Below are 18,119 nucleotides of genomic sequence, written 5' to 3'. Positions count from 1 at the left end.
CAAGAAGACAAATGCCAAATCTGCCCACAGAAAATTTTTTTTCTTAGCTATCTTTTTCAAAACTGAACTATTTTTTCTTTCTTTCTTCTTTTTTTCTCTCTTTCTTTTCTTTTCTTTCTTTCTTTCTTTCTTTCTTTCCTTTTCTTTGAGACAGTGTCTCACTTTGTAGATTACGCTGGCCTTGAACTCACATTGTAGCTCAGGCTGACCTCAAACTTACAGCAGTCCTCCTTCCTCAGCCTCTCAAGTGCTGGGATTATAGGCATGTGCCACCATGCCTGGCTAGAAGTCTATAGTTTTCCATCTATATAGTCCTATCAGCTCTGAGATCACTGAAGGATTTTATTATGTTACAGAGACAAATGAGCCAGTCATTAGTGAATTATCAATTTTGGATATTATTCAAACAAATGTTTAATATTAGCAATCCTTGATTGTATGTCACTAATATAATTTCTGAAATTTTGCAAAAGAAAAATTTATTTTCTAAGGTTCAAGTTTGAAGAAAAGATATATACATATATTTATATATCTGTATACATGCCCAAAAGTCTTTTTATGCATGGTCAATATATTCTCTGAACTGAATTTGGGGATAAATAGACTGACAGAGAAATTGTGCTATTCAGAGTCTGAGAGGCAAGACAGAAGATAGAGTTTGGATGCTGAAACATTGGAATTCATAAGACCTAAATTTATAACAGCTGGGCATAAAACTGTTACTTGCCCTTGACCTGGAAAATCTAGGTTGCTAAATTATTAAGTAGCACAATGCTTATGTTCTCTATAATTGAACAGCTTTCAAGATAGTATTGGAGAGAGCCTCTGAAAATCCTCTTTTAGGGTCCAGTTTTCCCTAAAAATGGGTATGGCTTTGTAACAAGACTCTCTTCCGTTCGTTATCAGATGTTTCCTGGTGTAATTAAAGGTTGGAAAGATAAAGAATGATCAAATTTGGAGGCAATGAAATCATCTGAATATATGTGCATATTTCACGTTAGCTCCCCAAGGGTGGCACAGAGTTCAGATGGTTTATTTGGAAAGGTTTGGCCAGTTACAGGATCTTCTGTCAAGGAATATCCAATCACTCTTCCTAAAGCCAAGACTTTTTAAACAATGTGATTAATCTGAGTGTTTCACAGCTTCCTCTTTAGGACACATGAGGTAAGGGGATCTTCATGTGGCCCAGATAACTGCTCTTAAAATGCTTGGAATTGTAATTCTTACTGGGGAGTGAGGCAAGGCTTTCTTACGGGCCTTACACGGATGCTAAAATGGAACTTAACTCTGTTTTGAGCAAGCAAGAAAGGGATTGTGGGGAGGGTCGTTCCATTCCTCTTTGTCTGGAAAGTAAGAGAATAACCTGGCCTTAGCTTTACTGTATGAGGAAAGAGAGAACACATCTAGAGCCAAGGACTTAAACCTATCACCTTTAGAATTTGAAAACTAATCTTCAAAGAGAAAAGCTAAAATAAATATTTATTGTATTATTTTTGCAGAGTGCAGCTCAAATCTCAAAACATATTCATTCTGGAATGCAGGCTGTCATGGATTCATCTTAAAAATCACAAACAGGCACTGTAACTCCCATTTAGCTTCAAGTTCAACGTCCTGTCTCTGCTTTCTCCAGGTTTTCCAAGGTATTTTGAGTAAAACACATTGGGTATTAGGAAGAGCAGATTTAACTAACATTCATTGCAACCTTTTAAGCTTTGTGCTGTTTTTCAAAAATATGTGTGCTATTTAGTCAAACAGCAAAACCTACCTATCCATTTTTGAAGTAGGTACTATTTCTGGGTTGCAAGATAAAACTACTTAAGTGATATGTCTTGGATTCAGAAATTTAGTTTAAAATTAATGTAAATTAAAAATTAATTTAAGATTAATGTACATTTGCAATATATAATAATTACATTTATTCTGAGTAATATATACTATAATTGCATATATACAGCATTTTTAACCATTTTTGTTCCCTTTACCCCTCTACATTTCCCTGATTCCTTTTCTCCAAAGTTTTCCTCCCTAGTTTCTTACCATTTCTCTCTTATCCTTTAAATCATTATATTTAAATTTTTTCATTTAGTAATTATGAAAATATGCAATATTTAGCTCTTTGTACTTAACTTGTGTCATTTAACATACGGTCTCAGGTTCCATGTATTTTCCTGCAAATGACATGATTTCATTCTCCCTTATGGTTAGCTACAATCTCATTGCGTATATATACCACATTTTCTTTATCATTTCATCTAGTAATGGGCATTTAGGCTGTTAAGAGTGCCGAAGAACAAAACTAAATTCATCTCTCACCTTGTATTAAAATCAAATCAAAATGGATCAAAGACCTACATGCAAAACTAGAAACTGAAACTATTAAAATAAAACACAGGAAACATGTGAAGTCATAGGCAAATGCAAGAACTTCAGTAGCGTCAGAAATAGTATCAGGAATCAGCCCATGGGACTAGTTCAAACTCAAAAGCTTCAGCATAGCAAAGAGACAGCCTTCAGAATGGAAAAAGCTTTTGCTAGCTAGTCTTCTGATAGAAGGCTAATACTTAGAATATACAAAAAGCTGCTATTCTGTGTCCTCTCCCCTAGACTGAACTCCAGTCATGGACCACGCTGCCCCATTCAGGCTGGACCATAACAACTCTGAAAGGAGCAAGTGGAAGGGGACAAGACCATTAAAGCAAAAGATGGAGCTAATTCAGGCTAAATGAGACTACAATGTCTCCAGTCGATTTCAAAAAGTTTTCTGGATTTATCTGCAAGAATATATGCTAATGCTTTCCTAAAAAGCAATTAATCTCAGGGAGTATAATATATATCCCATAATAAAAGAAAAAATATATTTATACACAAGGTAGTTAACATAGTTACACAATAGTTTCTCTTAGTTCACTGAAAAGAACAGTTTGTGCTAAAACTGTCTGGACACGATATCATGCCTATATCTCATACTCTGAATAATTGTTAGGAAGACAACAACATGTAATGTATTAATTATTGAAACTGTCCTACTAAGCTGTTTTGAAACTTTGTTTTATTGTTATTTTTATCTTTTTTTCTATTTAAAAGAAAATAAAAATAATATATATCCCATAGTTTCTATTTTATTCTATAAGGCAAATTACAGGTTTCTCAGACTGGAAACTAGAAGTACAAGTATTTCATCATGTGAAATTAACTATTAAAATACATAAAGCATTTACACTGTTGTTCTATGTGCAATAACTAATATTTTATGGTAAAAAGTTAACTCTTTACTTCTCAATTTCATACCCACATTTTTCCATTCCACAATAATAATTCCTACTTCTAAAACAAATTTTCAGTTACCACATAATACCTTGTGATATAAGTGCACTTACTATTCAAATTGCTAGCATAAATTAATATTATCTTCCCTCCTGTTGCCCTTTAATTTGGTGTTGAACAGCTGAGGTTTGAGATTTTTAATTGAAGATCATTAAATGAGGCAATTTATAAAATCAAATGGTTTTTTTCAATTGTTTTGCTCAGCATTTGTAGCTATCAAACTGTAAAATAATCTTTAAAATGCATTAACTGATTGCTGCTTGTACATTTAAGCCATATCTAAATGCAGGCTTGTTATCAACTGGTACAGCACACAGGAAAAGTAGCGCATCATGCTCCAGCCCAGTGTACAACCTGGGTAAGTTAGTTAACTCCTTACGTCTCATCTTCATCATCTTTAAAGTGGAAATACTAATAGGGACGCTTTTGTATGGTCATTGAGAGGATTAACGAGATAATCCGAGCAAAGTATTAGCAAAGTGCCTGGCACATAACAAGTGCTCAGCTCTTATTTAGATGATGACTTTGAGAACTCACACTTAAACATTACTCTTTTTACATATTTTAAAGCAGAAATAGTCTGACAGCTATATTACCATTGTACTTAGCCTAAACAATCAGCACAAAAGCATGCAGAAGTGTCATTCTCAGCTCAGCACAGGGATTCAGTCGGATCAGGGAGCTGGTTTCCCATATGGTGCATGCCTGGGGCAGACAGGAGTACAGGAAGTAATTACAGTTGTTATGTGTGTGGGGGTTTGGGGAGCAGCTGGCAAGGCTGAAGAGTTAAGCAAGGGCAGGTGCTTTCCAGTTGAGGGGTACCAGAGGTTAGTAGAGGGAAGAGACAAGGTAGATAGCTGGTCAAATTTGAGAAGATTGTCAGTGTTGTAAGCAAAATAGCAATAGCTTAAACCCAGAGAATGAGGGCTGAGGTTTAACAAGCTAGACAACGTCAGCCAGGAGCCAGGGCCTGGAAAACTCCTATGGAAAACTTTCACTGACACATGTCATTTGACTTCAAACAAAGCTTTTTTAAAATTAACAGATAACATTATATGATTTTATTGCATACATATGATGTTTTGAAAGACCTATTGCTTTTAACACCAAAGTTCCATGCAGACGTGCTGGTTGTTCTCTTCATGACAGGCTGAGTCAGCATGAAGCAAAAGCCATCGTATTGCCTCCATAAACCTGAGATCTACTCATTAGGGGGCTGGAAAACCAAGCCTTCCCACCTGGGGCTCCCTAAAAACACATATGGGCCAAAGAGATTCAGCAGGCGGCCAAGGTCAGCCAGAATCATCTTCCCTTCTTTGGTACCTTTTCCCCAAGTGGCCTGTCAAAAGATGAAAGATTCAACCCTCCTGAAAGTAGTCTTGGCAGACTGATCATCATGGCAGAATAATAAAAAGTTTAGCTAGATATTTCGACTCCAAACGTAGTATTTTTAAAAATCATGTCTTGAGTATTTTCTTGTCAGACAAACTACAGACTTAAAAACATTCCATCATCTTGTATTTTGATCTTATATTTTGCACACTTAATGTCCTATCACTAATACTAGTCACTGTTATGATCAATAAACTATCAGAATTCTAGGTAGGGCCTGCTTGATTTTTTGGTAGCTGATTCAGATAATGATTTCCGAAAAGCTGCTTTGACTCTCACAGTTTATATGCAGTCAAGAGCGACCCAACTTTTACACACCCTCATGCCACCTTTGCTCTGTGACCTCAGCACTAAATGATAATGGCATAGGCAATGGCAGAATGTGTCACCATATTAGCCTGACACACTTTATGAAAAATCCAATTGCTAAGAACATTTGAGGGAGGCGGTATACCTATTTAAAAAATCAGGAGACAGAGAAAGTTGGCTAAGAAAGTACAACCATTAACAAAGATGTGAAGAGACATAAGAAACCATGAGGACCCCTGAGAGGTAAAGAACACGCGTTTTTACACAAAACACCTGGGGTGCTAGCGTCAAAGTGGTGTGGTAGCATCTGTGTAACACAAGGACATTTTCTTCTAGGATTTCAATAAAACAAGCTAAGCATCCTAAGATGGTATTAAAACCGCTAGATGATGGACTTATCCACAATTTGCAATTGTCCTGAATTAGAATGTGAGAAGGTGCAGAGGCAATAAATCCAAACCTTTAACAGAGGCTTAAGAGAAAGACAAAATGATTCCTAATATTGCGTTGCGGTCATTCAAATCAAATCTTCAAAGCACTCTAACTTACACTTTCTCTCAGCTTTTGTAGCGAAGGCACTTGGCAGTCACCTCGCACTGCGTGTTTGGCTCACAAACCCACCAAACCTGGGCCACACAAACCTGAAGCCCAGGCGATTTCCAATGTGAACCACATGCGCCCTCTAGTGACCACGGAAGTCATTGAGCACAAACCATTCTCCCAAGAAATTGTCTTTATGTGTAAGAATTCATTAAATATTCGATTTTGCTGTCAGTTAAAGACAGATCTCCTGCCACTTTTATTTCCAAAGCTATGAACTCATCTTGGGCTCTGTCATTAAGAATTCACAGCTGGATAAAACTGTTAAAGAAGATGCAATGTAGACATCTAAACACGTTTCACATAAATTAACGATTACTTGATCCCACTGTACATACAGTTTTGAGAGTCGAGAAACCTCTCTAGAACTTACCTTCTCTAGAACTTAGTAAGGTTAAATTAATATATTTCGAAAATCATGTACTTCATATAATAAGTTCATTTCCTTTCTAACATTTCAGTGACTGGTTATAAATTACCATAATAATTAAATCCAAAAATCTAGTTTCTAAGTGTTATGTCCGGTTTCCTACAATATTTGGTGTTTTTCTTTAAATACAGACTTCCAGCAGATGCTTTTATTCCTTAATCCTGTCCCCGGGGGTTCTCAAATTGATAGAGCCTCGGCTGACTGTGCTCTACAGGCCTGCAGGCCTGGTCTGTTTAACTTTTAAGTTTCCTTAATAGTTGCTAACATTTAAAATTGAATTTCTGGTGTTTTCTGGAGAAAGGATTGCCTTTGGAAAGGCCTGTCCTGTATGTCCACATGGCGACATGTTTGCAGGGCTGAAAAGGCTGCCCTGTGCACCTGTGCACTGCACTTAGCCACACCGGTTGTTTATCTGACCCCAGAGTCATGACATTTTCAACTCTTCCTATAAAAGTTTTTGCTCTAACCCTAAGAAGCTAACCTTTTGTCATCTCAGCAGTACACAATGCTACTAGAGGCACACACTAAAACACATTATAAAGAAAGAAAACACGCAAACAAAACAATAAACCCACCTTAGTAATAAAGGAATGAGAACTCACAAGTAAGTTTTGGTTGATTTCATACACAATCTGTTTCTCCAAACTTTATAAAGTTCACTTGTGTTTATGAATTTCATCCTTATTCTATGATGACAAAACCATTCCCATGTAGCAAAACAGTACCATTGCTCCCGAGGGTCACAAACCACTGCTGACACACTCAGATTTCTTTCTTGGAACCAGAGACCAAGTTATGGATACATGGTGGCAAGTCAGGCCGCGAAAGCGGAGTCACGACACTCACCGGTGTGCTGCTGTCGGAGAAGGTGTTCATGCTCACGGAGCTGCTCAGCTTGTCTGAGGAGACGGAGGGTGGGGACGGGCTTCTCTTCTCCAGGGGGTCGTGCCGCTGCAGGTACTCACGCCATGCTCGCTGAATGCTGCAAGAAAACCAGCACACACTCTCCGTCACTCCCAGGCCACTCCTCACAGACTCAAAAAAAGGAAAGAAAAGAGGAGAAGAGAGGAGAGGAGAGGAGAGGAGAGGAGAGGAGAGGAGAGGAGAGGAGAGGAGAGGAGAGGAGGAGGGGAGAGGGGAGGGGAGGAGGGGAGAGGAGAGGTGGGAAGGGGAGGGGAGGAGGGGAGAGGAGAGGAGAGGGGAGGGGAGGGGAGGGAAGAAAACAAGAGAAAAGAGAGGAAAAAAGCTACACAGAGTCTGAAGGAATTGGTTTCATAGACAGAGAAAATGTAACACAGAGAACATGCCACAGGAAATCAGAAGGCGTGGGGTCTAAATATTTGAGCCACTGAGTTTCACTTTATTTTCCTGGGGTGACTTTACAGAATTGCTTCGGCTAACTCAGCCTAAACCAACTTGGAAAAATCTACTGGTTAAAGTCAAAGTGGTTTGCACACTTAAAGGCACATTGATTTATGAGGCACAAAATCTTTCCATTTTTCATCTTATATTTCAAATAAGAACGATAAATAGGCTGACTAGCACATATTCATCCTGTCACTATATCACTGTTGACTTCTCCACCCGAGGGTCAGCACTGGGCTCTGGACAGAGACTCTGTGGTCCACACAGCGAAGGGGTGTCATTCACACAGACCTCAAGGGGGGAGGGGGCGGTTCAGGACATTGCAATGTCCAGTGCAATCTGTCATGGATTTTACACACTATGAGAGGAAACAGGCAATGTACAGGAAAGGAAGGAAGGAAGGAAGGAAGGAAGGAAGGAAGGAAAAAAGAAAGAGAAAGATTTGAAAGCATTACTATAATTACTATAAAAAGTAACACAGGATTAGGTAACTATGTAAGATTTCATACGAGGAAATTAAGATTAGGTTAGATTAGGTAAGATTATTCTATTTAATATTAGCCAGGATTAGGTAACGATGTAAGATTTTATTCAAGGAAAAGTCCTCTTCTACCTTGAGTGACAGAAACTTTTCATGTATGAAACCTAAGTGATTTTTCCCCCACTGAGTGGCTCCTAGTCCTTGAGATGAACCTTAGGTCTTTCCAGGTGATCAGAAAACACATTTTAACCTTTCCTAAGGATTAGCTTCCTGCGGACAACCAGCCCAATTGTCAAGATTTGTCCTTCCACAGCAGTTCCAAATAGTTATATTAATTCTGTCACTATCTCTTCTAGATGCTTGGAAACATCTGTTATTATATAATTCTTCCACACAAAATCTAAGTCACTAAAGGGTTTTATAGAACAAATTGATATACTTTTATTTGGTTAGAATGATTCAAAGGCCATCAGCTCTCAATAGTCAGAGGACACAAAGCACACAAAATGCTATCACATTATTGAATCTGTTTGGTTTCCCCCAATTAACCAACACATTGTGAATTATAGTACTAAAGAGATAACCCAGGAGCTGCAGTAAAAGCCATGCCTTTGGGTCAGGGTCAGCTTCTGTGAAGCTAGGAAACCTCAGCTCTTAAGGCTCTTATGTAGAAGCCAGAGACCTCTTCCAAGAACCTACAAGCATTTCTTCATGGTTTGCACAGAACCACAAAAGTGAAATTATTTTGAGTGTCCTCCAAATTATATATACTTCAGTCTTCACTAAAGCAGGCTGTCAGTGTGCTTTGAATTGAATTGTACTTAGTCACTTTTATTATACAGCGCTTAGTCAAAATCAATTATCTCTCTTTCTTTCCTTTTTCTCCTCTTCTCCTTTCTTCCTTCTCTCTCTTTCTTTCTCTCTCTCTCTCTCTATATATATATATATATATATTTTTTTAAACAAAATCATTAAGTTGTGTAAGACTACCTATCTGAAGTTTATAGACATATTGTTTCTTCCAGGACCTATTTTATTTTTAAAAAACAGCAAACTTTTGGAAGTTACTATTGATTTCACAACATCTGCAGCTTTTTAGGTCTCTCAGAACCCAGCTAAAAATTTCTGCTACTTGAAGGCACCTAAATCAGAAAATTTTTCTATCAAGGGCGTAAAAGAATAACATTTGAAATGAATTTGAAAATATTAAAAATCCATATAATATAACCATGCTTACAAAATTTCAAAGCATTCTATTCTATCCTTTAAAAAAAGAGAATCACCTTGATTACTGAAAAAATAAGGAACCCAGTGGCCATTTATTGTAGTATTACATTTAACTTGTTGAACAGCAGGGGGCAGCATTACACCTTTAACGAACCAAGCCACACTGAGCAAAGCTGAGATTGAGTTTTGCAAAGAAATTTCTTAACATCATCATTTCCCCCTAATTCTGTGGAATCTGGAAAGTGGCAGAATAATTTTCCTTAAATCAGAGATTAAGCAAGCATTCTTTTCATTAATCACAGGATCTTCAACTGAGAAGAGTGTAACAACATTTAATACTTTGAAAATATGTTAAAGCCCACTCATTTCCATAATACAAGTTATTTTTTAGTAATTAACCATGGTCATTGCCCATATACATGGAAATGATTTTACTTCATAGAAAGCACGTTATATCATATTCTTTTAAAAATTTAATATAAGAAATATTTTCACCGTATTGTGTGTCCTTCATAATCACAGTTTTAAAGGTTGATAAACAAGGTGGATGATGTCTATGAAAAGGTATTAGAAGTTAAGCAATAAGTTATTTGCCCCATATTATGCTCTAACCCTAAATGGCTAGCTACATTTTTTAAGTGATAGAACCGTGATATTATGGTTATGCGTACATAGTAGCATTCATCTGGAACCCCAGCACTCAGTATGCTGAGGCGGTAGGATTACTATGCGTTTGAGACAAGATAGGGACAGATAGCAAGAACTAGTCTAAAAGGAGAAAGTGTGTGTGTGGGGGGGGATAGATACAAAAAAAGGAGGGTCTCAAATATCACATCCAAATATTTAAGACAAAAAAAAAAAAACCTGAGTATGCGCACAGATTTTTTTCTCCACTTTTCCAGTCATTCTTTACTATGTGTGGGTTATGACAAAGGCACTATTACTACAATGATAAGTTTTGTCTGCCCAAAATTAACTTTTGCCTTCTTTGTCTGGTTTCAGCACCCATTTTCCTTTGGGGCTCCACCAAATTTCCAGTTGGTCATGAATAGAACTTCTAAAACTATAAGCCTGTGGGAAGCCCTGTAGTTGGCTGCCACCTTCTATCTGAGGGCAGCAGCCACCTTAACCCCCTCTAGGAGTTAAGCAGCTCCTTGCCTAGCCTGTTTGGCCCATTCAGGGATTATGCTAATCAGCCTGCCTTATGAGTCCGCACATGGGAGATGTGAATTACCTTATAGCCCTCTGTCTTGCCACTGTTGCTAAGTTACCTGCTGACGTCTTAGAACCCAACTCCCTCCTCCCCAATACCCTATATATTCCTTACTCTTTCTTTCAATTAAACAAGGCTTGATTGGAATTCTGTCTTGTCTCCATTCTTTGCGACTTCTGTCCCTTCTCATGCCCACTCCCCATCTAGCGTCTATGTTGACTCACCCGCGGGCCGGAACATAAGTCAAAATAATCTTTTTTCTCTTTATAAATGAATTGTCTTGAGTATTTTATTACAGTGACAGAAAACTGACCAATGCAGAAGCACAGATACCTCAAGCCAGGCTAGTGAAAGACTGTCCTGGGACTTATTCCAGAGACTACTGAGAAAAAGTTCTTCTCTTTCTTCTTAAGAGTCTCAGTAGGTAGGATGTAAGTTAAATGTATCAGTGACCACTTTGCCACAGTACTGGGAGAGTCCATGTGGTAGTGAAGCAGCCTTTAACGAACAGAGTTACATGGTAAGAAAGACAGATGTCTGATGACCTTGCTTCACCACCTGAATCCAGCTGCACTGGAAAAACATTTGCCCATGTGTATTTCCATCACATGACCCTATGTAATCCTTTGTATGTGTAAGTTAGTTTCAATCATGTTTCTGTCACAACTAGAAATCCTTAGTAAGTTTCAAGGAACAAAATGGGAGAATTAATCATCAGAGCTAACACTTGGGGCAGATCCTCACTCTCCCCATTACATGTTGTTTCTTTCTTGTGACTTGACAAAAGAAAAAAGCATATCAAATACTGCCAACTAGTTTGAGGTAAGATATGAAAATCACACATTGACATGATATTCTAGGTACCTGAGAATAGTAACTGACATTATTTTTGTTAGTCCAAGTTGACATAAAAATATAGTGTGTTTGGAAAAGATTTATTTGGATGAAAAGCCAAACAGTAGGCTAAATGTTGCTCTTGGATTTTCCTGTCAAAGGCTTACTGTCATCTCATAAGACAGACTTATGGTTGTCATTTCACAGGCCCAGAGAGCTTGCTGGTGCGTTCAGTGTTACTCAGTGCTGAAGAATGCTAGAATTTGAACCTAGATTGCTCAAATTTCAAAGTGTGCTCTCAATTACTCTTCTAATACTGTCTTCTAGCTAAATTTTTGAGTAAAGCATATAGACATTGTGCTCAAACAAATTCAATTTAACCAGATTTTATTGGAAAATACTGTATCATCCAAGTTGTTAGAGAGGTTTGTCTTCCTTCTCCTAAACCTGTCTTTGTCTCTCTATTATATATTCTAAGCACTATTTGATCACAAGATTCTGTCTCTCTATTATAGATTCTAAGCACTATTTCATCAACCATATTAGTAAAAAACATCAGAGAAAGAACTGAAATATTTAATGACCAAACTCTCAAAAGATTATCTGTGTTCAATACAGTAAGACCCTAATTTATGAATAAGTTTCGTTACAGAGAACATTCATAAATCAGACTCATTTGTAAGTCTGAAAAAGTGAGTCTTACAAAGCTTTGACACAAATATACAATGTAAAGCTTAAAAAACAAACATGCACACAAATACTATACAGTAAGTACACAGTGTCACATTACTGTGACAATGTCCACCAGACACATGAGCTACTTGCACAATTTGTTCACATCTATGGATGTTCATAATGCAAGGTCTACATCTGTGAAAGTTCACAACTCGGAAGTTTATAAGCCAGGGACTTACTGTATATGTTTCTTGTTCCATAACAAAATTGGTATATTGTTAAAACCTAAGGAAAAAGATTGCACACAGTGGTGAATGGTGTCTAAATGACAGTTTGTACTATCACTCAAGACGTGCTTGAGCTCTTGCTGCATCACACAGATGTTGGCCCTGACAAGGAGGGCAGGGGCTTGACGTGACTGGAATTGGTTCCTTCTTCCGAGCTGCACTCCACAGCTCCGTATGTCGTGCACCTTCATCCTCATCCTTGCTCCAGTCTTGGTTCTTAAGGACACACTGTTAGTCTCAGGACCTCATGGAAGACCCTCATTTGGGTGTTTTCACTGTTAGTTTTGCTTTCACTAAACTTTCTGACTTGTGCAATTTGCCTTTGCCTGATCTTCAGAGACCCTGCCTTTTACTGGCCCACAATTGTTTTCCTGAATAACTGTGTGATCCTGATTGCTTTTTCCATTTTGGCACAGTCCTTTGATCCTCCAAGGCGCAAGTTCAAAATTACTTCTGAACAGTCATATTCAGGAGCCGGGTAGCATGCGCTTCCTGACACTGACATTCCCACTGTTACACACGGTCTTACACTTTCTTATCAAGTCCTTTTTGTGTTTTCTGAGTCTGAAGAACTAACTGAGGGCCTTTCCTACCCACCCCAGCCCATCCTAGGGCTCCTGTTCATGCAGTGACAGTGCGGCATCCCACGCTTGAGAATGGTTATCATCTTGCTTTGCCTTTTACCTTCCTAGCTAGGCCTGCTAAGGTCCCCACCTCCTCTACTCAGGGCTTGCAGACCTGGCCTGCATCAAACCCCTGAAATGAGATCCATTGTGCTCTCTTCATCAATAAAGAGACAGGAGACTTCAGTAACACAGATTTTATGGTGTAGTGACCTCCTCTTTCCTCCGCATCCACCAACATACATAAAGAATTTCCTAAGATAAAGTCTGTGACATTGGAGAGTCACCTTGGCACATGGAATAGAAGCCCATTCATAAGAGTGTGCTGTGACTCTGCAGACCTCCCCTAGGGAAGAACAGCTGGGAGTCAGGGAAAGGCAGTACTAGGGGGTCAAAGGACACAGTGAAGAGGTGTAGCCTGTATTGGTTGGGGCTTCAGGGAAGCAGAACAACCTCTTTCTCCAGAGTCACTAGGCTGAGAGCCATCTAAAAGGACCTGCCTGGAAGCCTAAATATTGCCATTAACAGGACCCTGTCAGCCTTGGTGTCTAGCACATGGAAAGTGTGACTCTGGCAGAGGAAGGAGGAAAGAAGAGCAGATGAGGAGGGGAGGGAAGGAGAGAGGAAGAGAGGGAAGAGGGAGGCGAGGGGCAAGCTAATGGAGAGGAAAGGGTTTGTGTGTGTGTAGAGGGGAAATGTTCAACCTGTCAAGGGAGTTTAGGGAATTAGTAACCACATTAGACAAAAGTCACTGAACTGGAGTAAATTCTCTGATGGAACCCAAATTCCATTATTGGACAAGATTAAGTTTTTCCTCGCTCATCCCCTTCCCGTACAGAGTTACTAGACCAGGTAAAAGCCATTCACTTGTACCTCACTGAGCTGAGACGAAAGCATAGAATCCCAGATTTCCTGAGCTGATTGGAAATAAAGGTTCAAGGCGTTTTTCTCTGCATCCGTCTCTCCCTGGCACCTGCCCCTCAGCCTCTATATATTTGAGATGAAGAAAGTGAAAAAAGACCAAGAAGTTTTTCTAACTTAATTTCAGCATTCAAATTTTTCATAACAAACTTCCCTTCCCAGATTGTTTTCATTTAACAAGAACTTATCTCAATGAGAAAATTCCTAACGCTAGAGAAGCCTACTTTTACAAACTAGTTTGTGTATAATGAAGCTGACACATGCTTACACAGTGATTCAATAGCTGGATTTTTCTGATTAGTAAGTGTGGCACAGAGCTACCTAAAAGGAGACCAGCTGGCTCAGAGCCATGCTTGGGCTTACTTAAGAAGTTTCCTTATGTGCAAAGGCAAGCTATTTACCAGGGTAACATAGACTTGCAAATATCTATCTATATCTATATCTATATATCATCCACATTTTTTAAAACAAGGTCTTTCTGTGTAGCCTAGGCTGATCTTAAATTCACGACACTCCTCCTCTCTCAGCCTCCCAAGTGCTGGTATTGCAGTCATGCATACCTGATTTGCAGAGGTATATATTAATATTTGCTTCTACTAAATAGGATATTACATATCTGTGAAATTTCTGTTTCAATCCCTTAATACAACATGATATATTGCTCTTCAAATAGGACAACTCAAGACACCCTTTTTCAGGCTGACTTTTTTTTCTAAAAGATTCATCACTTGGATTTATTATTTATTTATTTTGCAAATGGTCAGCCTTGGTCAAGCTTCAGCATGTTTAAGTTTTTAAACTGTTAAATCAATTGTTTAGAGTGTGTACATGTGTTTGTCTTGTGTATATGTGATATTATATACTGAAAATTCCCATTTGCACTCCCGAGAATCAGAATGGGTAATGATTGCAAAAGTCACTAACGAATAGCTTGAGATTGCTGTAGGCCCCATCTTTATTTAGAAATAGTTTAAAACTAGGTTAATATTTTGCTTTAAATCAGAGTTGTCTCCTTGTATATCTTAGCTCATTAATTTTTGTTAATACAGAGGTGTTGTTAGCACTATTTTAAAGTAACAGTCATTTACATTTGAGGAAAGGACTTGCATTTGGCTTAATAAGGGAGGATATGAAAGAAAAGGATAGTAAGTGAGAAAGAAAGAAAAAATTTTTCCCAAAGTAAATGGACAAGAGCTAGAACTGGAATAGAAATAAGAAGAGAGAGAAAGAGAGAGGAGAGAGGGGGAGGAAGAGGGAGAGGGAGGAGGGAGAGGGAGGAGGGAGAGGGGGAGAGAGTAACAAAAAGATGGCATGAGGTATAAGTAACCAAGTTGCTGTGAAGTAGAATTAACCAGGCTACTAAGATGAAAGACAGCAGAAAATGCTAATGGATGCTGCAGAATCATACTGTACTTGCCTAAAACAGAAAAACTAAGCCATGCAGAAGAAATGTAAATTTTAAAAAACTCTGTATTATCCAGCCAATGGTTCTGTGAGCCCAAGGCAGGGTTGCTACTGTTTAAAACAAGGAAGAAATAATGTGATGCATGTAAATGTAAACGAAATAAAAATTTTAGATTTGTTCAGAAGTTCAAAAACAAAAACTTACATTTTCACCTTTGATTCCAAGGGTTGCAGATTAAGGGGATATTTTTCAATATTGTTCTCCATATCCATGGCCAGCTGGTGACTAGAAACAGAAAGAATGTCTCAATAAAGAGCAGTTTAGGAAGTTAGCATTCACGGCAATAATAATATTAATTTCCATGGTTTTGAAAATGCAAAATAGACTCCATTTGGTTCATCTGAATTAATCAAATGAATCCTAAAAATGAGTGGATATAAATTACTATACTCTAGGAGAAAAACACTGCTTTTTCTTTTCCTTTTCATAGCCTTTTAATCCCTACCACTCAACATTCAAAGCTACAGCATGAAAATAATTTTCTTTAGAAAAGGGAAACAGAATAGTTGATCATTTCAGAAGGAGATAAAACATAAGCATTACACACTCCATGATACTGGCCACCTATTAAGTTGTGGAGAAGGCTTCCTTCATCCTCTTGGTGTCCCCTCACAGAACTTTTATCTATGTACTGTTTCCAAGTTCCTGCTGTAAACAAATCATCAACCCTAGACAGATGGTCACGCTTCCAATGAGCTTCTTGGACGCTCACTGGGTACTGCAGTGGTCAAGGGGAAGGAGGCCTTAGGCTGAGTTTTGAAGAATGGACAAGATGTAGGTAAGCTGACAGTGAAAAGAAATCTGCATGAGGAAGACATACTGAGACTCTGAATAAAATAAACAGCATAAGTGAAAAAATCAAAGGTTATGTTTAGAAAATCAAGCGATTTCACACAAATGGATGAGAATATAAAAGGAAACAAGTTTGGAAAACAGAAAACTAACATCCACCATCCCCAGCTTGATGTAGATATTTTACATTGATTATTTTATTTAATTCTTACCCAAACAGCCATAAATTAGGTATCATTTCCCCAGTGCATACCTGAGAAACTGGACGCTCCGTGAAGTTAAACGCACTGCATAAAGAAGCCATACTGAGATTCATGTCTCAGTGCTCTCTCACTACAAGGCACTAGTTAGAAGCTCTTGGTATCAGGCTCATGATGTTTAATCTTATTAATTTCAGCTTTCAGAGGCCATATATTTCACAACCATTCCAATATACATGTAAATTATTGTGTGCATGTGTTTGAAGCAAAAGTTTTTTAAAATATTATGTCCCCAATTATGTATGACATAATTAGAATTTTTAATTTTCAGGGATTTTTAAGTCCTGTAGTGGCATATCAAATTGGTTTAACAAATTATCAATGGATTGTGACATTCAATATGGAAGAAAAAAACACTTCTGTGAGAGAATACAATGAAAGGGATCAAAGAGAGTCTTGCAATGGGAGTGAGTTGACACACTGGTCAACTTGAGAAGTTTCAAATTTTAACTAAGAGACTCAGGGTCCTTACTTTGTAAACATTCGCATCCTGTGCAAGAGAAGAGCACGGGGGGGGGTGCTAATCTATACCCACGGTGGGGGCGGACGGCAGCTGTCTGCTTACAATACAAGGGAGGAGAAGAGGCTTGCTCACAGCCTTTTGGGTTGGTTGCTTTTGCTGGCTGCTGCCTTGAAGTGTTGCCCCAGTGCCACATCACTATGCCTTGGAGCCAGATGATAATGGACTGAAACATCCAAAAACTGCAAGCAAAATAAATCTTTCCCTCTCTAATTTTGGGTGTCAGGTGTTTTTTCTCAGCAACAAGAGAAAAGTAACCAAGACATTAGCCAAGTAATGAGAATCAAAATTGTGATGGCAGTAAATAAAGGCAAAAGGTAAGAAAACAATTGTCCCTGAATTATCTCTAAGGATAAAAAATGTACTTCATACTTCTCTTCAGCAAGGAGTAGCCAGGTAGGGAAAGCATGAAAGACCCAATAAATTCCTATCAGCCGCTAGGTGGTGCCATGAACTCAATATAGCTTTGGGCTTGCTCCCTCAGCCTGTTTGTTGAGCAGAAAGGAAAAAATTCACCACTTCCTCTGAGCCCTCTAGATTCAGAGTTTAGTATTAATTCTTCATTATTTATTTGTTCTAAAAATTTAACATCATCTGTGTGACAGTAATGACACAAAGCATGGGGGATGAAATGATGAGAACAGTGGACACGATCCTTACTCTTATAGTCGGACAATGTAGAGGGACACTACACAGGTAAGGACCCTGTGATGGATGCTATTAGAGAAGGAACGCATGGGGACCTAATCCAGGGTAGGTGGACATGAGAAACCTCGATCTTATAATTCTGCGGTCCTCTTGGACCAAAAACCTTATAAGGGTATCATAAGATTCTGTTACTTACACATACTACTATCTACACATTACCATATTGGGTGATAGAGATATTTGTGGGATTAGTCGCTATGTAATCACAAAGGTAATATTTTTGTAAAGAGAAGAAAAGAATTAATTAACAAATTTACTAATTTGAGGGAATAACTTATATATCCTCAAGAAACTATAAACCACAAATATCTATTGGTTTAATTTGGCTAGCACTAGTTCATTCCATCAAGAATTGCCTGTGGTCGGGGCTGGGGATTTAGCTCAGCGGCATAAGCGCCTTCCTTGCAAGTATGCAGTCGTGAGTTTGACCCCTGGTACCGATAAAAATGAAAAAGAATTGCCTGTGGCTCATAAGTGATTAAAAATCAGTAGAATGTCCGACTTGCAGGCATACATGTCCCACCAGAGATGCATCATGATTCAATATTTATTAAAAATGGCAGGGAACCTCAGGTCATACTTAAATTAACAAATGATTATCATAAATAATAGAGTTATAAGCAGCTCCCTAATTGATAAGCAGCCTCCTTACCAATCACTTTGCTCTGTTTCTGGGCACATGCCAAGTGTGTG

At 38.3% G+C, this 18,119-nt stretch overlaps 1 protein-coding gene across 1 annotated transcript in view; it reads right to left on the bottom strand.

The window, feature by feature from the left end:
• Positions 1-18,119, bottom strand: part of Schip1 (schwannomin interacting protein 1) — a 761,845-nt gene that overhangs the window by 578,965 nt on the left and 164,761 nt on the right. Inside the window, exons 3-4 of the mRNA XM_063249261.1 lie at positions 15,291-15,371; positions 6,902-7,037 (exon numbers count right to left, since the gene is read on the bottom strand). Of these exons, the coding sequence (XP_063105331.1) occupies positions 6,902-7,037; positions 15,291-15,371 (217 nt within the window). The remainder of the gene's footprint in view (positions 1-6,901; positions 7,038-15,290; positions 15,372-18,119) is intronic.

The sequence above is a fragment of the Cavia porcellus genome, unplaced genomic scaffold, assembly GCF_034190915.1.
Source record: "Cavia porcellus strain 051 isolate PalLab524CR breed Dunkin Hartley unplaced genomic scaffold, mCavPor4.1 scaffold_5, whole genome shotgun sequence".
Classification (NCBI taxonomy): domain Eukaryota; kingdom Metazoa; phylum Chordata; class Mammalia; order Rodentia; family Caviidae; genus Cavia; species Cavia porcellus.
The sequence above is the reverse complement of the archived record's forward strand: the minus strand, read 5'-3'. Positions and strand labels throughout refer to the sequence as shown.